This window comes from Lepidochelys olivacea (genome assembly GCF_965140295.1).
Source record: "Lepidochelys olivacea isolate rLepOli2 genome assembly, chromosome: 3".
NCBI classification, from domain to species: Eukaryota; Metazoa; Chordata; order Testudines; family Cheloniidae; genus Lepidochelys; species Lepidochelys olivacea.
Window position 1 is genome coordinate 50,475,905 of NC_140413.1, and position 20,903 is coordinate 50,496,807.

Below are 20,903 nucleotides of genomic sequence, written 5' to 3' on the forward strand. Positions count from 1 at the left end.
GATGACCACACGGAAATCTCTTGCTTGATCTCTAAAAACTGCTTGCTTAGCAAGTTTATTTTAAGAGATATGTCATTACGTTACTAATGTATAAATAAGGGGAAAAGTTTGAGGTAACCGGTCTTCTCAGAAAGGGATTCTTCAGGGATGCTCCCTCTGGATCCATCTTGTGGTCCCCACTGGCAGACAGAAGCTTGGCCAGCAGAAGCCTATTATGGTGCCACTCGAAGGCCACACTCAGCTTCAGTAATTATTGAGAGTTGGAGGAGTTTTACTAACCTGTTGCGGACGTGTGTTAGTGCTTGAGACTAAGTAAAGTTTAGCTTTAAGTGAAAGCACTCTTGTGTTGTCCTGTTTGTGCCAGCTGTCTATCGGTCAAACGGCTGTGTCTCCCTTGATTTATTTCCTGACACCACCTTGCACAGAGTAAAAGTTACCAAGAGCTTTGGGTTGAAAGAACCCTGGGTAACACTTCATATGTAATAGCAATAGATCTGTGACTTCCCATCCTCATCTAGAGCAGATTAGGTAGCAAATTTAAAATCAAATGTCTGGGTGCCTGATAGCCACAGCTGTAAGTGTGCCACTTACTGGTCAGTTACAGACTATGTTCCTTTATAAAAGTTTACACATGTTGGGTGGAAGAATAGTCCCATGGAAAGTTCACTGCACAATTAAGAACATACATGTGTCATAAATATAAAGGGAAGCGTAAACCCCTTTAAAATCCCTCCTGGCCAGAGGAAAAATCCTCTTACCTGTAAAGGGTTAAGAAGCTAAAGGTAACCTCGGTGGCACCTGACCAAAATGACCAATGAGGAGACAAGATACTTTCAAAAGCTGGGAAGAGGAGGGTCTGTGTCTGTATGTGTGATGCTTTGGCCAGGGACAGAACAGGAATGGAGTCTTAGAACTTAGTAAGTAATCTAGCTAGGTATGTGTTAGATTATGATTTCTTTAAATGGCTGAGAAAATAACTGTGCTGAATAGAATGAATATTCCTGTCTGTGTGTCTTTTTTGTAACTTAAGGTTTTGCGTAGAGGGATTGTCTATGTTTTGAATCTAATTACCCTGTAAGGTATCTACCATCCTGATTTTACAGAGGTGATTCCTTTACTTCTATTAAAAGTCTTCTTGTAAGGAAACTGAATGCTTTTTCATTGTTCTAAGATCCAAGGGTTTGGGTCTGTGGTCACCTATGCAAATTGGTGAGGATTTTTACCAAACCTTCCCCAGGAAGTGGGGTGCAAGGGTTGGGAGGATTTTGGGGGGAAAGATGTGTCCAAACTACGTTTCCCAGTAAACCCAGATAAAGTTTGGTGGTGGCAGTGGAAATCCAAGGGTAAAATAATTTTGTACCTTGGGGAAGTTTTAACCTAAGCTGGTAAAAGTAAGCTTAGGAGGTTTTCATGCAGGTCCCCACATCTGTACCCTAGAGTTCAGAGTGGGGAAGGAACCTTGACAACATGTCGAACGAATGTATAGCATCCTTAATCTTTTTCTTAAACTTAAAATTCTCCATGGATTATAGCTAAACTCATGCCAAGCCATTCAGCCTGGAGAAACTAGAAAATTCTTTGTTGATTTTCATTGAGAAAGAAAAATTTCATTTAACAGGCATGAAAATGTTAACTCACTAACATTACTAAAGGGATGCAACTCCCAAATGCCAGTACTCATTCACCTTCTGAAACACTCCCATAATCAATAGTTGGGGGATATGGGACTCAGGCTTAGCCCCTGCCCCAAAATGATGTCGATAAGATTGAAATGGAGGAGAAAGAGGACCTGGAATTATATAGAAAATTTGGGCATTTCTTTTAAGTGTCTAAGTACCATTTTAGGAGCCTAACTTTAGGCACCCAGTTTTGAAAATCTTCCATGATTTTGTGTTTCCTTATTCTAGGTGAGCATGAAAGCAGGAGTGGTGAAATAGCATAATAAGACTATACTCACAGAGCTTCTAGCTCACTTAGGGTCAAGAGGTATAGGTTCACAATTTTGTTCTCAACTTTACAAACACAAGAGGCTAAAAGCAACCCTGTAATAACCCCAATAATCTTCATGGGGTTATACCAGGTATGAAATTGGCCCTTTAAATTTGGTATGTGAAAATACTATGAAAAATTACCAACAAAGACAACCAAGCAAAAAAAGCAGGCCCCGCAGAGTTCAGAATTAGTTATGCTAAAGCCAACATTCTTGAAATCATCAAGCAGGAATAATCACATTAGAAGGCAAAAATATCAAGAAATAGAACAGCTCATCTACCTGAGCAGCACCAGATTGGCCAATGGAAACCTTAAGAAGGAAGTGACGTCAAGGATAGGAAAGGCATCCACAGCATTTACTAAACTTAATAATGTAGAAATCAAAGATACATGGAACAATCAGAATCGGAACAAAACTGAGAATTTTCAATTCAAATTAATCTCAGTGCTAACATATGGCTGTGAGATCTGAAGATCTACTAAGATGTTAGTCAAAGAAATAGATGCCTTCAAAAACCAGTGCTTATGAAAAATTATGATCATTGGTTCGAAAGACTTCATTACCAATAAAAAAGTTCTTTCCACCAGAAACAGAAAGAAGTACTGGACATATTTGGGGCATGTACAATACACAGATTCCCACATGATGCTGTCGAGTGGAAACCAACTGGTATGAGGAAACAAGAGCATTCAAGAGAATCCTTAAGAAGAACCCTTAGAAGGGAGGGCAGAACAGCTGATCTCAGCACCACTGAGCAGAAGAAAGCAACAGCAAATGACAGAGAGGAATGTAAAAGACTAATTGCTGCCCTGAGCGCCAACACTGGCTCAGTAACTATGTAATGTAAAGCACATGCCATGCCTGTACATAAAGTGAGGCACAAAATATTTAAAGTATTGGTCATTTAATATATTAATTTATTTAAATTTATTAAAAATTCATAAACCCAAAACTCTGAGTGCATGTACAAAATATTAATAGATGATCCATGAATGTAATGAAATAATGTGATATACAGCTCAAAGCCACAGAAAGCTACTTTGTAAGAGGGGAATTACTGCATATTGTAAGCCCCAGGACTCTCCAAAGATTGGTTTTTTGTTTTGTTTTGTTTTTGTTTCCTCTGACCTTACCTGGTAACAGTAAACCTGTGGAAAATAACTTTTTTCTCAAACATGCAAGGTAGCTTTTTATAAACCTTCCCTCCCTCCCCCCAATCCCACACTCCCTTACTTGGCATGCCTAACAGGAGTGCAGTGTCTACTCTAAAATATCTTGTTATTAGGATGGAGCTTTATGGTCCATTAGGTTAGTTCAATGCAAAACACAGATTTATTTGAAGAGGCTTCAATCAGAAAATTTGAAAAGCAGCTTACCATCTCAAGCCTTTAAAAAAAAATCATCTGACCTGATGAGACAAATCAAGACCACAGTGGTGATTTAATGGAGCAATCGGCAACATGTCAGATCTGATTGATGTGTCCCTTCAGAAACCTGACAGGTGATTTGATCCTCCTTGGTGCAGACAAATCTTCCCCTGAAGACCCTATCGCTAACACAAGCTGTGGAAAGACTTTTCTAGTCAACTGTCTTTTATTTTGTCCTTGAATTGAGGTGATTTTTTTTGTTCAACCCTTTTGCTTTGATTTGAATAGTATTGTCCAGACCTAAAGATGTTATTTATGACATAGCATAGCACTTACCTTTCAAAATGTCAAATGTTTAGTCAGGTAGTAAAAAGCTGTTTCTCTGTTAAGGCTAAGGAAGTAATAATGTAATTTTCACAAAACACTAGTTTTAATAGCCAAGAATGTGTTTTTTAAAAAATGAAATTTATACTTTGTACAGAATCAAGGAGCACATAGTTATCTTCTAGTCTGGGCTTTTAGCTGAGCTGATATGGAATGACCGCAGAGAAAGGCAGAGTGCAAATAACAAGCACAAATCAATTGGGTGCTCATTTTAATTCAAAAGGGATACAAATCATTCCACTCTAAGTGATCATTTGGTTGTACAAAGTGTGTATTTTTGAAAGCTTTATTGAAAAGTGTCATAAAAATTATATTTTTAGCTTCTGTCAATGTAAACTACATGAGTTTCTTTGTTGCCTCCAAATCTGTATATTTTAAAAGCTCCCAGTCCTCTCTGCTTTCACAGTTCATTCTCAGCCTTCTCTATAGAAATCATTTTCATGCTTAAGTATATATCCTAATTTGATGTACCAGGCTACAAATGCACAACTGTTGTAAGCACTAATAGAGATTGCCCTATTAAGCCAGGAACATCATAAAATATTATAAATAATTTGCAGTATACATTAATATTTATTATACAACATTTTTATATTAATGTTTATATAATACTGAGTATATAGTATAAACAAATATAAATAAACATTTCATAAATGAGCATGTTCCTTAGAATCAAATTAGTAGCATAGATTCTTCCCTGTGTCAGGGCAACTTTGCTTCTCTCCGCTGATGCAAAGTAGCCCTACAACTGGCAACGCTGGGAAGGGAAGGATCACTCCTGTGTAGAGGGATCCTCTGAGGACATAGAATTGATCTAATGGTGACTACACCACCTCCTCTTCCTGTGATTAACATACAAGCTGTTGCTGTGGAAAAGGGGGGCCTGACTCCAGCAATGTCTAGCTGTTCTAACAGTAGTCATTGCAATTAGCAACCAACATTGCTTAGAGCAGACTGCAGGGACAACTTGGAACCAGTCTGGCATACATATGGCCCAGGGTCAGAAGAGCTCAAAGGTGGATTATTGTTTCATATTCTCTGTGTGTATATAAAGTCTGCTGCAGTTTCCACGGTATGCATCCGATGAAGTGAGCTGTAGCTCACGAAAGCTCATGCTCAAATAAATTGGTTAGTCTCTAAGGTGCCACAAGTACTCCTTTTCAAATTTGCCTTTGACTCTTTGAGTTGACCTGTATGCTCTTTAGCTGCAGCCTGTGACCAGGACCATTGTCTATACTAATATGTGCTCAAAAGCCAGATACAATAACAAGGGTGGTGAGAACCTGTGTATTACATATATTAATTTCTATTTCACATATGTTTGCAAGGAAGTAATTTCTGTTAAAAAGCCTCATGCTTGTAGAGAGAATTGGGAAGAGAATGCCAAAACACATTTCCTTCTCAAAATCAGGTCTACATGGTGTTTATTTTTCTTTGTGGAGTATAAGAAAAAGTCTGTTTAACCTCTGAGAAATTGAACAAGGTAATCATTTGTAATGCATTAGCAGTAATATGAAAGTTCATATAAAGTATGCGTGATCTGAATCATGAGCCTGGTAAGGTCACATCTTTTTAATGATGTCAATTAGCAATTAAAATTAACTCAAGGGGGTTATTTGTGGAGGAGGGGAGCTAATCTTTAAATGTGCCCGTTGCAGAACTTGCATCCAATCCCAGTCTGACTGCTTTATTAGAATGTGTTTGGTGTGCTTCCCTAACAAAAATCAATTTTAACACCTCTCTGCAAACAATTTATTTTCTGTAATGATCATTTTCATTTTTAATTATAAACTTAATGTATCAGTGTAGCAAGAAACAATTGGAGATTAGAAGAATATGGTTTACTTTGAAAATGTACATGTAATTGAAAAGTGTTATTAATTGAATAATAATGGATTCAAAAATATATTATATTTTACTGTTATTAAAAACATTTATAAGTTACCCATCATCAGAATATCTAGACACACTGTATTGGCTTAAAATGAGTATTAAATATCCTACATAAGAAGAACAAAACACCATGATCCCTTGCTGCCCACATGTTTTAGAAAGAGAATGAATATGGAGCTGGTCAGTCAGCTAGAAACCTGTTTACTTCAATAGGGCCAGTATTTCACATCTAAAATTTAGTGTAATCATCTAGAAAAGGTCACAGCAAAGAAAAACAGCTGCAACCTTCTTCTGTCTATAGGGCTAGAGTCTGGAAGATGCTGAGTGCACTCAGCTGTCATGGATATCAGTAAGTGTTGGGTAATCCTCATTTACTAGTGTTGTATCATACAGAACAATTTCAATTTGGATTGAGTATGCATAGAGATTGCCAACATTTTGTGTACAACTAGAAAGTAGAACAAAACCCAAGAAAGTCCGTTGCCATAGTGTAAAAGGACAACATTGAGGGACAGTTATTTAATTTTTGCAAGTTAATTCAGCTCTCACCTTTGTTACTAATGGCATTTTTGCCTTACCTATAGGCAGAAAAGCTCAAAGGAGGACTGCCTTGTCAATACTCAATGTGAGGTATCCTGTCTTGACACCCTGTTGATGTATGTCACATATAGTATAGTTGTGAGGCTTAATGTTTGTGAAGTGCTTTGAGATTGTTTTATGAAAGACACCATAGAAGAGGAAAGTAGTTGTGAGTAACAATTTTGTTAGGAGGGATATTGTGCTAATTCAGGACGTAGTATATCCATCTCACTAAAGCATAGTTACTACTGACAGTTGGGCAAGAAAATAATCGTGGAACACTTGTTAATAGAAAAGCATGAATATGTTTGTATGTAAGAGCAATAACTTGTCCTGATATTATTGGAGACCCCCTCCCTTATAATATTTTATTTTTTATTAATTTTAATTAACATTTTACATTTTATTAAATTTTACTTTATTAAATACATTTTATAAATATGTTTTATACCTAATTTTTACATAAATATTTAGTATACATATTTGGTTAATGTAGCTTTGAGTCAAAAAGCCCCTGAAATTGTGCATATAGCAAAATAGGGAGATATGCTCCTATCTCTGTTGTACCTAGTGGTCTAGTAAACTGTGTATGAGACAACTTTCCAGGTATACCTAAAATTATAATCTACACTCTGACACTGACTCTGTCTGCAAATCAAGTATAGTCTTTGCATTTGGGAACAAAAAGGAGCTAATATTACTTACCTGCCTCCTAGGCACATCACGAGGATTAATTAATTAATGTTTGTATAGCTCTTTGAAGATGAAAAGCTCTGTTTAGGTACTAACTGTTATTTTTATGTGCTAAATGGTTATTGTATGGTGGTGCTTCTGGCAATGCAGCTGTTCAACTTGGAGTTACAGTATTTTTTTCTCTGTGTTTTAGGGTTCATGACACAGTGGGTGCAGTTGCTATAGACTGTGAAGGTAACATGGCTTGTGCAACATCAACTGGAGGCATCACAAACAAAATGGTTGGACGTGTTGGTGACACCCCAGTCATAGGTATGAAAAGATTTAGAACAATTAGCAAACAATAATAATATTCAAACACTTTTGGAACGCATAAATGCTGATGGGAAAGCAAACTGGTTAAGGGAAAGTATAGACATGATGATTAAAATTGTGGTGACAGGTTTCAGAGGGGTAGCCGTGTTAGTCTGATCAGCAAAAAAAAAAAAAACAAGGAGTACTTGTGGAACCTTAGAGACTAACAAATTTATTTGAGCATAAGCTTTTGTGAGCTAAAACCCACTTCATCAGATGCATGCAGTGGAAAATACAGTAGGAAGATATATATGCACAGAGAACATGAAAAAATGGGTGTTGCCATACCAACTGTAATCAGTTAAGGTGGGTTATTATCAGCAGGAGGAAAAAAAAACTTTTGTAGTGATAATCAGGATGGCCCATTTCAAACAGTTGACAAGAAGGTGTGAGTAACGATAGGGGGAAAATTAGCATGGGGAAATAGTTTTTACATTGTGTAATGATCCATCCATTCCCAGTCTTTATTGAAACCTAATTTCATCCAGACCACATCACATGATCCATTGTCTACAGCCAAGCTCTAAGATACAACTGCATTTGCTCCAATCCCTCAGACTGAGACAAACACCTACAAGATCTCTATCAAGCTTTCTTACAACTAGTACAACTACAAAACCCACCTGCTGAAGTGAAGAAACAGATTGACAGAGCCAAAAGTGTACCCAGAAGTCACCTACTCCAGAACCGGCCCAACAAAGAAAGCAACAGAATGCCACTAACCATCACCTTCAGCCCCCAACTAAAACCTCTCCAGTGCATCATCAAGGATCTACAACCTACCCTGAAGGACGATCCCTCACTCTCACAGATCTTGGGAGACAGGCCAGTCTTCACTTACAGACAGCCCCCAACCTGAAGCAAATACTGACCAGCAACCACACAGCACACCACAAAAACACTAACCCAGGAGCCTATCCTTGCAAAAAAGCCCATTGCCAACTCTGTCCACATATTGATTCAAGGGACACCATCATAGGACCTAATTACATCAGCCACACCATCAGAGGCTCATTCACCTGCACATCTACCAATATGATATATGCCATCATGTGCCAGAAATGCCCCTCTGCCATGTACATTGGCCAAACCAAACAATCTCTACGCAAAAGAATAAATGGACACAAATCAGACGTCAAGAATTATAATATTAAAAAACCAGTCAGAGAACACTTCAACCTCCCTGGTCACTCAATTTCAGACCTAAAAGTCTCAATTCTCCAACAAAAAAACTTCAGAAACAGACTCCAATGAGAAACTGCAGAATTGGAATTAATTTGCAAACTGGACACCATTAAATTAGGCTTAAATAAAGACTGGGAGTGGATGGGTCATTAGACAAAGTAAAAACTATGCTAATTTTTCCCCTACTGTTACTCACACCTTCTTGTCAGCTGTTTCAAATGGGCCATCCTGATTATCACTACAGAAGTTTTTCCTGACTTTAGCAAAGCTTTTGACATGGTCTCCCACAGTATTCTTGCCAGCAAGTAAAGAAGTATGGGCTGGATGAATGGACTATAAGGTGGATAGAAAGTTGTCTAGATTGTCGGGCTCAACGGGTAGTGATCAATGGCTCCATGTCTAGTTGGCAGCCGGTATCAAGTAGAGTGCCCCAAGGGTCGGTCCTCGGGCCGGTTTTGTTCAGTATCTTCATAAATGATCTGGAGGATGGTATGGATTGCGCCCTCAGCAAGTTTACAGATGACACTAAACTGGGAGGAGAGGTAGATACGCTGGAGGGTAGGGATAGGATACAGAGGGACCTAAACAAATTAGAGGATTGGGCCAAAAGAAATTTGATGAGGTTCAACAAGGACAAGTGCAGAGTCCTGCACTTAGGATGGAAGAACCCCATGCACCGCTACAGACTAGGGACCGAATGGCTCAGCAGCAGTTCTGCAGAAAAGGACCTAGGGGTGACAGTGGATGAGAAGCTGGATATGAGTGAACAGTGTGCCCTCGTTGCCAAGAAGGCCAATGGCATTTTGGGATGTATATGTAGGGGCATTGCCAGCAGATCGAGGGACGTGATCGTTCCCCTCTATTCAACATTGGTGAATCCTCATCTGGAGTACTGTGTCCAGTTTTAGGCCCGACGTTACAAGAAGGATGTGGAAAAATTGGAAAGAGTCCAGCAGAGGGCAACAAAAATGATTAGGGGACTGGAACACATGACTTATGAGGAGAGGCTGAGGGAACTGGGATTGTTTAGTCTGCGGAAGAGAAGAATGAGGGGGGATTTGATAGCTGCTTTCAACTACCTGAAAGGGGGTTCCAAAGAGGATGGATCTAGACTGTTCTCAGTGGTAGCTGATGACAGAACAAGGAGTAATGGTCTCAAGTTGCAGTGGGGGAGTTTTAGGTTGGATATTAGGAAAAACTTTTTCACTAGGAGGGTGGTGAAACACTGGAATGTGTTACCTAGGGAGGTGGTGGAATCTCCTTCTTTAGATATTTTTAAAGTCAGGCTTGACAAAGCCCTGGCTGGGATGATTTAGTTGGGGATTGGTCCTGCTTTGAGCAGGGGGTTGGACAAGATGACCTCCTGAGGTCCCTTCCAACCCTGATATTCTATGATTCTATGATTCTCCTGATGATAATAGCCCACCTTAATTGATTAGTCTTGTTACAGTTGGTATGGCAACACCCATTTTTTCAGGTTCTCCTTGTATATATATCTTCCTACTGTATTTTCCATGGCATGCATCCAATGAAGTGGGTTTTAGCCCATGAAAGCTTATGCTCAAATAAATTTGTTAGTCTCTAAGGTGCCACAAGTACTCCTCGTTTTTTTTTAAATTGTGGTGACACTTTTATTAGTTATAATTTCTTATTTGCTCACTGGTGACAGTGAGCTCAGCTCCATGCTTCTCTAACTTGCACTCAGGGCAGGGCAGAGAGAGAGAGAACTATAATTGGCTCTGGCATGTCTTCCTTTATCTGCTGTGCCCAGTGCAGGCTAGTTACAGCAAAGAATCTGGGCTACACTGAGCTGAACAGATCATGCTTTTAAACATTTGTATATTCAGACTGAATATTTATTGAAATACACATTTACAGCAGTGAGGGATTAGACCTGAAGACCTTACCAGATGTGAAAGAGAAAGTTTATATCCCCTTGAAATACAAGGAATGTACTTCATATGTAAATTTTACTCAGGATGTGAACCGGGCACCCTGTTTCAGCAACTGACACCTCTAGTTTTAAATTTCTTACCTGTACAATGGTGTTTAAATTTCAGTTGTTTAACAGATTCAGAAAATAATATTGCCACGAACAACTTAGCTTATAAATGTGTTCTGGGATTAATGTATTTACGGGAGCACAATAAATTACAGCTGATGGGGAAGAAGCTGAGTAACAAAAAGGGGATGGCAATACCACTCTGAACATTTTGACCTTGGATTGGCTGAACTGTATACTCCTGGTTTAGGCGTGACTAATATTTTATTGGGTTGCTACAGGGGAATAATGAATCTTTGCAGTTTGTTACTACTCTATATAACCCTGTGGTACACCCACATCTTGAATACTGCGTGCAGATGTAGTTGCCCCATCTCAAAAAAAGATATATTGGATTTGGAAAAGGTACAGAGAAGGGCAACAATAATCATTAAGGGTATGGAACAGTTTACACATGAGGAGAGATTAATAAGACTGGGACTTTTCAGCCTGAAAATGAGACGACTAAGGGGGATATGATACAGGTCTATAAAATCATGACTGTGTGGAGAAAGTAAATAAGGAAGTGTTATTTACTCCTTCTCGTAACACAAGAACTAGGGGTCACAAAATGAAATTAATAGGCAGCAGGTTTAAAACAAACAAAAGGAAGTATTTCTTCACACAATGTACAGTCAACCTGTGGAACTCTTTGCCAAAGGGTTTGTCCTGCTTTGAACAGGGGGTTGGACTAGATGACCTCCTGGGGTCTCTTCCAACCCTGATATTCTATGACTCTATGATTCTACGTTGTGAAGGCCAAGGCTATAACAAGGTTAAAAAAGGAAATAGATAAATTCATGGAGGATGGGTCCATCAATGGCTATTAGCCAGGGCAAGCAGGGATGGTGTCCTTAGCCTCTGTTTTCCAAAAGCTGGGAACGTGCGACAGGGGGTGGATCACTCAATGATTGCCTGTTCTGTTCATTCCCTCTAAAGCACCTGGCATTGGTCACTGTCAGAAGACAGGATACTGGGATAGCTGGACCTTTGGTCTAACCCATTATGGCTATTCTTATGTTCTCTGTTGTTTCAGTGTATTTTAATGTTTGGCATGGGGGCTTAGAGCAGTGGTTCTCAAAGCTGGTCTGCCGCTTGTTCAGGAAAAGCCCCTGGTGGGCCGGAGCAGTTTCTTTACCTGCTGCGTCCGCAGGTTCGGCCGATCGCGGCTCCCACTGGCCGCAGTTCGCTGTTCCCCCATTGGCCTGGAGCGGCGAACCTTGGCCAGTGGGAGCTGCGATCGGCAGAACCTGCAGACGCGGCAGGTAAACAAAGCGGTCCGGCCTGCCCTGGGCTTTCCCTGAACAAGCTGCAGACCGGCTTTGAGAACCACTGGCTTAGAGGAAGCGAACTGTAATGCATAGTTAACTAAAACTATATACTGACTAAGATCATAGAAAGTCTATTGCAATTGTCACTGTGTAGGAAGAAAGAATAAGTGTTTTCAAAAACTGAGAGTAGGGCAATACCTTTTAGTTATCTCACTTCTGAAACTACTAAAAGGAAAAAAAAACGGTGATGCAAATTCAGACGTGTATTTTTAATGTTACATTTTTAGTTCAATGAAATCATCATAATATTTGTATAAAACCACAGCAAACTAGCTGTCAAAATGCAGCCGGTGCTTGTCAGCAGACTGAGGCTTACACACAGATTGACTGAGACACACAACAGAGAGCGCATGCTGCAAGCCAGACAGTCTGCTTCTCCCAGACAGGGCTTAGCTCAGCAGACAGGAACTTGCAAATCCTTGTGAGGAAAGATTAATAGCTAGGTAAGGGACTGTGTGTAGGATTCTTTGTGTTAGCCTTCTAAGCTGTGTGCTACCTACCTTTGTTTTAAAGAAGCTGTTTTTTTTAAGTCACTCATCAGTCATTGTCACAGGCTCCCAGAGCAAAAGGCTTACCAGTGCCAAAATCAGTTGGACCTCTTGGCTAAACATGATTGGGAAACAGGGGGCTGCAACCCAGGGGTCCAGTCTGAGAGTGATTGTACCCCTTGATTTCACCCAGAGGGAGGTGCAGGGAGCCAGGCTTGTCAGCTGAGGGTGAACTCAAAGAGGACAAAAAGGGTTCTAAAGTAACTGCGATGCACAATTCTCTGAGCTATAAGTGTAGCTGTGATAAATGTTTATGCATACTTAGGATTGGGAAAGCTTGGATTCTCTTTCATTAAATTTTTGAAAAGACAAATAATAGTGGCCTGTACTGTGTGAAAAACAGACTAGAAAAATCCATCCACTCTGAGGCATTCAAATATCGATCAGAATTTCTTGACAAATTGGGCTAATTGGAATGAAATTTCAAAGTTGATAGTCTCAGAAGATTGATTTCTAGATTTCTAGGTTTTTTCTTTCCTGGGCATATGTCAGTCAACATATTTATGTCCACTATAGAAATTATCAGGCTGACATTTGATTTCCAGGGGACTGCTTTGGAAGGAATTGTTTTGCCAGTCACAAAGGTATATCTTGAAAGAGCATTTACTGGTCGAAAATATACCACGGCAAGACAAGTACAGAAATAGCTTTAAAAGGCACACAAAGGGATAAAGAATAAAAAAGATGCTTGCTGGGCCAAGGGCGGGAAAGGCCAGAGGTACAGCAATGGGGAAAAAAGTCAGATGAAGCAGAACTGCCTGAAAGGGCCTCATAATTTAAGAAAAAGCATGCTGCCAAAACCAAAAGTTCCACCCCAAAGGAAACTGCAAATAATTCTGAGAAATGTTAGGGAGAAAAAAAATGTTATTTTTAAAGCACAAAACTCAGCTAGAGAACTGTAGAAATCATAATACAGGGCTCCTGCTGGTTTGTAATGGCAGAAGAATCACTATGAAGAAATAGGGCACCAGACATTCAAAACTCTGTCTTCCAGCAGCAGTGAAGTACTGCTGTAACTTCTGCACAAAAGCCCCAATTGAAAGACCATCAAAGTCACTGAGTCACTGAGAGCCTTTCCACAGGCTAGAATGAGGTTTAGATCTGGCCTGTAAGGCAGAAGTAAATCTCCATCAGAGGAGCCCTATAGAAATAGCATTGTTATTTAGTAAAGGATTTGAGTGTGTTCCACTTACCTATTATTTTACTATTCTTCTTATTTTATAACACTATCAATAAGTGTGTCAACTTAACACACCAATAAAAATGACGAGCTCCTGTCCCTAAATTTAACTTAGAAAGTAAAACAGTCAGAGATAGTAATGGAAGATAGTTACTGGGAGGAAAAGACTTAAAACAGTGCAAGATCTTCAGATATTCCTATTGTGTTGTTTACTACATTTTATAACTATGCAATGTTCACATTTTATGATAAGAGAACAAAATATATACCTAGGATAATCACTGACAGGCCCATGAAAACATTAAGTAATTTTCATAAATGAAAACTTGGAGTATGTTCCCCTGTTCTACAGTTATGTAGTAAATACTCTTTGAAATATTGGGCAAATCTAGTCTACTCTTTTGTGGCCATGGAGTTACACTGGAGATGGGAGGGGTGACTAGATTGGGCAGATAATGCCAAATGTGTACCCCTATTTGGTGTTGAGCCTTGCATGGCTCTACAGCCTGAGGTAGGATTTCTTCTCAGAACCCCATACATCTGCCAAGTGCCTAGCCCAGCTACTTGAGTAGGTTGCTAGGGGCAGGATATGTTCCAAAGGGGTGAAATTCACCTATTGCAGAGGTCCCACACAAGGCCCTCTGAATCTCTTGAGCCCTTTCTTAACATGGCCTTTAACTTGTGTCTGGGTGACAGTTTAGGCCCCCTGCATTACGGTGAAATTCATCATAAGAAGAACTCATATTAAAAGGATGCTGTGCAAAAATATAAACAAGTGCCACAGTAACAATAAAACAGTAATGAAAAAATGTGTGTGTGTGTGAAAGAGAGAAAGAATATAAATATATTTGGCAGAGGATAATGAAGACAAAATGGATATTTATAGTTTACTCCATTGATTAATGTATGATGTATTTAATGTGGAAACAATAAATATACTTTTGTTTCTATAATTCTAAACATAGCATTAATAGGCCCTGATCACTCCCAAACCATCTAATCATGAAACTTGTTCCTGTATTGCCACATCTTCCGAAAAGCTCAGCTGTCCTCTAGACACCCAAATGAAATGGTCAGATTTACAAAACTGCTCAGTGTACGGCACCTCCCATTGTTTAAAAGGGGAGCTGCTGGCTGCTGAGCATATTTGAAAATCTAACCACTTCATTTAGGTGCCTAGATGGGAGCTGAGGTCCTCTGAAAATCTTGCCTGGCCCATGTATTTTATCAGATCAACACTTCTTCAAAAACAAGAATGGCTTATTGGTTCATAGACATTTAACAAGCAGAGAGAAACTGTTAAAACATTAGAAACCCAAACACATTCTATTATACCTAAACTTAGGCTTTCCTTGCTAGGTTAATCAGCGTTTAACTTAGCTCAGACACCACTTCAGAACCAGAGAATCAGCTTGTGTTTTTCCACAACCACTCTCTGTTTCTCCCAGAGTCTCTTCTCTTTGTTTTTCAGGCTGCTTTTATCAGAACCAGACTCTGTTTTAGTGTCCCATCAGTATCTTCCCACTCCCCTGGCATGACCAGCCAGAGCTGAGTGGAGGTGAAACTTCAGAGGTAATGACACCTGGATTGTCTGACTGAGTACTGACTAGAGCTAGGTGAATTTTTTCAGTTTAGTAGTTTATTTGAGAAAAGATGCAATTTTGGCATGACCAAAACTATTCCAAAATTTGAGTCAAATTCAGTAAATACTTTTGTCTGAATAAAAAACGATGGAAATTTTTTTAGGAAAAGTTAGAAAGGTTCGTTTCAGCATTTTCAGAATGAACTGTTAATACTTCATTCTGAGACACACACCCCAAAACAGAAAATCAGGTTTAGAAACAAAACAATATTTTTTCAAATTCTTCTGCTCAGCCACAGAAAATTCAATTATTTGCTCAGGTCTAGTATTGCCAATAGCACTTTTCTTAAATCATAGACTATTTTCTAAATGTAAGTGCAGCTAGTCCTTGCAAGACTTAACCCTTTGGTACTTAATAGCCAGCAATACAATAACAATAAAAGAATAATGATCATATAATATTTATAAACATAAAACAGGTATCTCCCTCATTGATCACAGATGTCTCTGCAGACAGTGCCACATATGACAAATGAAACTCGGTAATTTTGTCAGATCTCATAAACTAAACAGGATTAGGTCTGATATTTGCAAAGGAGACTTGGACCATCAAGATGCTTTAAGAAGTGGTTTGGGTGATTCCCTTACGTCTGATTCAGTGAGGTATAGAACAATATCTATGTGTGGTGTTAGGGGTCATGATACTCTTTTGAATGTGATGTAAAACCAAGGCTCTGACCACTTTAAGGTATTAATGATCATGAGAGAGACCAGATGGGTGAGGTAATATTTTTTATTGGACCTACTTCTGTTGATGAAAGAGACAAATTTTCGAGTTCTGAAGAAGAGCTCTGTGGAGCTTGAAAACTTGCCTGATGAACAGAAGTTGGTGCAATAAAAGGTATTACCTCACCCACCTTGTCTCGCTCATATCCTGGCACCAACATGACTACAACAAGACTGCAAACTTTAAATGGCAGTTTCACAGGAAAAGAAATGTTTCCCATTTGTATTCTGGTCAAATTTAAATTCAAGGCTTCCTAAATTTTCTTGTAGTTTATTTGAATTAGTTAATATTCATTATCTTCCCTTAACCTCATAGAATCAGATTTTTGATCATCAAGTAAGAATTCAGGAGAAAGTTTCAGCTTTGTAATTAACTACTTATTCCTAAAATGACATCTGTGAACAGGGAATTGTATTCTACTTGGAGGGTGAAATTTACCTCTGTGCAAAGGGTCAACAAAAGGCCTCTATGTCCAATTAACTCCCACAGGCCTAGGACTGACCCTCTGTAAATGGGTGATTTTCAGAGCTAGATTAAAGCAATCCAGGACCCTAGCTATACCTGCATAAACCTGTCTCCTACGTGACTCTCTCCTCTGTGCTATGGCCCCACGTCTCCTTGGAGTCAAGAGCTACCCACACAAGAGACATCTGCTGGACTGGCTGTGTCATCTCTGGGTACGGTGGAGCTTCCCCTCTGCCTGGACCATCACTCTCTGTCTTCAGGTGGGCTGGAGTCCATCTTGGAGGAAGAAAGATTGAATACTCACCCACCCAATCGAAGTTAGCAGTATATGAGGTGGCCCTATCCACACCACCCAAACAGAGCTATGATGGCAGAGCAAGGATCCCCTCCCATAGAATCTATTAGGGGAGTGATGTCAGTAGTGTCTACAAACACCATAAAAAACCCAAGCATGCAAAGGTTAAGGTCCTTCCCTGCCTGCAGACAGTCAAACTAGCCAAACCCCAGTTCAGCTGTGAGAAATGCCAATTATGGAGAGAAACACCAACACCTTCAGTAACTAATGAGGGCAAGCCCAACTATAAAAAGAGAGGAACAGGAAGAGAAGGGACAGAAATAAGTGGGGACATGATTTTTAAATGTATATTGATGGTTCAGAAGAGGAAGGAATGAGTAGAGTAGGAACAGCTTTCTGTGTGCTCGCATTCAGACTCAAAGTAAGTCATAAGGCTAAGTAACTTTATGTCTATCTTTACAGCTGAGCTAACAGGGATATTGCTGGGACAACTTGGGCCTTAGATGTGCAGCCAGCTGCCATGGCCATCCTGTCTGATGCCTTATCAGGGCTTCAGGCACTATACAATGGCAAGTCTGACAGCAGAAACAAAATACTTAATGTAATATTATTGCTAACAACCTAATTGGCACAACTGGATGTTACTGTAATAACAGCATGGATCCCAGCACATGTAGGAATAGCTGAAAATGAATTGGTAAACAAGGAGGCAAAAAATGCTATTTAGCCTGAACAAGTTGACCTAGAGTTCCTCTTAAGCAAACTGGAATTTAAACCTTTAATAAAAAATGAGCTAAGGAAGGAATGGTGAGAACTGTAGGAATCTATGTATAGTAAAGAAACATAAGGTTGGACTATGTGAAACATGTAAAGACCAGGAAATGATAAATCGTCTCCTATGGAATTGTCAGGACTAGGAGATATTGATATCCATGAAAGGAAATATGTATATGGAAAACTCAGAAGCCTTAGAGTAACAACATTTTCTTTGCAACACCTGGCCAGAATAGAAGGAAAATGGAGCCCAAGTAAAAAAGCTATCTATGAAATCCAGTGAATGCCAGTCATAGATTCAAGAAGTGAGTTTATTGCACCACAAAACCCCAGAAGAAAAAGAAGGTGCAGAAGAGGTTGGAATGGCTAAGGAGTAACAACTCTCAGCCAGCAAGCCAGCCAGCCAGTCTCCTTCCCTCTGAGAAATGAGTAACCACCTTCAAGTGCCTGTTGGAGGTAAATGGAAATGAAAGCTCTGAGGATCAAGGGCCTTTTATGTTATGTTTATAGAATCTGCCTTTTTCTTGCTGATTTGATTTGAACCCATTGTTGTGCGGGTCAAGGTGAGACCCAGACTGCCCGAACTGAGACTCTTGCACGAGGCTGTGTTCATCACAGCCATTGCAGTGAAGTTTAGAATTAACAACCCATGAAGATGGATGGGGCATTTCACATCTCAGAGTTATTATTTCAGGCTGCCTGAAGACTTAGGCACACATCAATACAATGGTTTCACTTAGTTCTTGTTTTTAAATATTGTTGTTTAGGGTTTTTTTTTTAATTGAAAGCTGAGATTCAAATGAGATCATGTGACTCAATGAGACAGGGCCCTATGCATGGACCTGCATTGCCTGGTGAATGTAGCCCTGGTGATTTTTACCTTGACTGAGGTTTTGTGCTTAGTTTGAAGAGAATAGTTGCCCAGCTTGAATCCTGCATTAACAAACTATACACAAGTATATAGAAAAGCAATGGCTAAGGCAAGAAATAATACTTACAGAAGATTCAATAAAGATGACTGCAATGATTTGGACAGATATCAAGAATGGACCTGGAAAGGATACCATACCTGACGCTACATACCGACATGGCAGGAATTAGAAACAGAGGAAGACAGAGGCTGAGTTGAATAGACACAGTGAAGAATGACATAGAACAAAAAGGTTTAAAGATGAACAGAGCCTTGAAGCCGGTAGAAAGACTACATTTGGGCTCATCATCACTACTGAGCTGACAGATGGGAATAATGATAGAGAAGCATTGGCAACAGACCCATGGGAACCCAAGAACATATCCTCTTAGGGTGTGTCTACACATCAAAGAAAAAAACATGGCTGGCCTGTGACACCTGTCTCCAGCTCATGGTGCTCGGGCTGCGGGTCTGTTTTATTGTGTAGACTTCAGGGCTCGGGCTGGAGCTTGAGCTCTGGAATCCTTCCACCCCACAGGGTCCTAGAGCCAGCTGCGAGTTTTTCTTTGCTGTGTAGACATATCCTTAATAAAAGTCAGATGAATCAATGGCAGCAGTATTAACACTGATCTCAAATGTAAAGTTGGGGTTGGAGGCAGGTGAACTACAGAGGGGGAAGTTTACTTGGTTGGACAAATAACATTTTTCATTCAAGTAACCTTAGTTAAGCCCAGTCTTATTGTGAGACAGTTTAGTCTATATCATACTAAATTTAATCGTATTTTAATTGCTGAGATTTTCTACATCAGTTCCCATTCCTCTTAAAGACTTATTTAACAATGTTTGTGTTTTTTGGTCTTTTATTTAAAGAAAAGCTCTTAAACATTTTGCTCTGATGAACACTATGTTCAATAGGTTTTCAGCATTTCAAACACACATACATATTAATGTAATTTGGGGAGGAATTAAACTAGCAAAATTCAAGTTCAAAGTCTGAGAGCTATGAAGGGTAACAATAATATGCAAAGTACACAATTAATTGTTCTTAGTATTTCCATGATCTGAAGTCACTAAGAAAGCCTACACACTATTTGTATTAAACCACTGTAGCAGATGGACAGTGTATTTAATTGTGCAACTACAGTACAGAAATCCCTCCTATTATTTCACAGCCTTGGTGACTTTTCCATGTTAATGCAAGGACCTAAGGTCCCTGAAGGATCAGGGCATAGGGGCTGCCAATTGGCCAACTTCTGCTGGTTTACATGGAGGTTCAGGTAACACCCATTTATTCCCCTTATGGACAAAACTGTGTCTTTATGACTCCTCTGGCAGAGTACGGGGCAGCAGAAAGATGAATTGCCTCAGTAGGAGTACCTGAAGCCTTTGTGACTGGGGCAGGCTTAATGGACCAGATCCCCAGCTGGGGTAAATCACTGCGGCTCATCTGAAGCCAATGGAAGGATGCTGATTTATACCACCTGAGGATCTGGTCCAGGGGTTCCAAGAGTGCCAGGAAAGTGCTGTTCTCATCAGAAGTCTTCAGGCTGTGTTCTTTAGCTGCAGAGAAGTGGAGAGGATTCAGGGCCCTTCCCTCTCCTCTTCACTTCCTTTGCGATTTCTATTATAGGATTGTGATTGTAAGTATACGCAATCTGGCCCTATGACAGTTCACAATAATGTTCTTTCAATGTTCCACTCTGGCACAATGAATCACTTTGTGATCAATTTACATCTTCTAGGATATAGCAATCTTGGAATTCAGAATCTTCCCTCTTATATTGTAAACACTTTGAGTCAGGGACCATCTTTTGTTTTGTGTTTGTAAAGCGGCTAGCACAATGGAGTTCTGTTCCATGACTGGGATTCTGAAGCACTGCTTTAATACACATTAATATCACCATCATACAGTGGCACACTGGCTGGTTTTTGTTGGGAATTAACTGTGTTACGTGAAAATAACTATTTTGTCAATTTAATGTTCTTGTACTCTTACATTTTTTTTCTTACTGTGGAAATCTGTGGTCAGATTTAACTGACCAGATTCAATAATAAGTGATCATGTTACTTCCGCTTGCGTCTGGTAGGATTGCTTCTACAATTTTAAACGTTGGCTGTGAAATTAGTAGTCTTTGTCAACTAATATCAACATATTGGGGTTATTCCTGCACATCTCACGCAGGCAAAACTCCCACAGGCATCCCTTTTCTTAAGAAACATCAACAGTAGCAGGTGATTTGACTTTAATGGATCTTCTTCAATTCACTTTCCATCAAGCAAATGCTTTTTGCTTCATTAATTGTCTACATATATTTATCTTAAATATCTTTTGAGTCACTCTGTATTCACAAAACTTTTTCCAATTTTCAGCCAGTTGGTGCTGAACACCCACTATTTTTTTTCTGTGGGTGCTCCAGCCCTGGAGCACCCATGGAATAATTGGTGCTTATGTATACATATACTCATGGTAGCTATCATTAAGGTAGCATGAGTATAAATAGCAGTGTAGCCAGGGTAGCATCAGTGGTGGGAGCAGATGCAT

At 39.6% G+C, this 20,903-nt stretch overlaps 1 protein-coding gene across 9 annotated transcripts in view; it reads left to right on the plus strand.

Moving 5' to 3' along the window:
* The window catches only part of LOC311519079 (isoaspartyl peptidase/L-asparaginase-like), a 240,120-nt gene that overhangs the window by 189,247 nt on the left and 29,970 nt on the right, over positions 1 to 20,903 (plus strand). For all 9 annotated transcript variants that reach the window (XR_014711191.1, XM_084625299.1, XM_084625301.1 and 6 more), the window contains one exon: positions 7,103 to 7,221. Coding sequence is in view for 8 of the 9 variants with exons in the window: in XM_084625299.1 (XP_084481425.1) it covers positions 7,103 to 7,221 (119 nt within the window). In the remaining variant the exon portion in view is untranslated. The remainder of the gene's footprint in view (positions 1 to 7,102; positions 7,222 to 20,903) is intronic.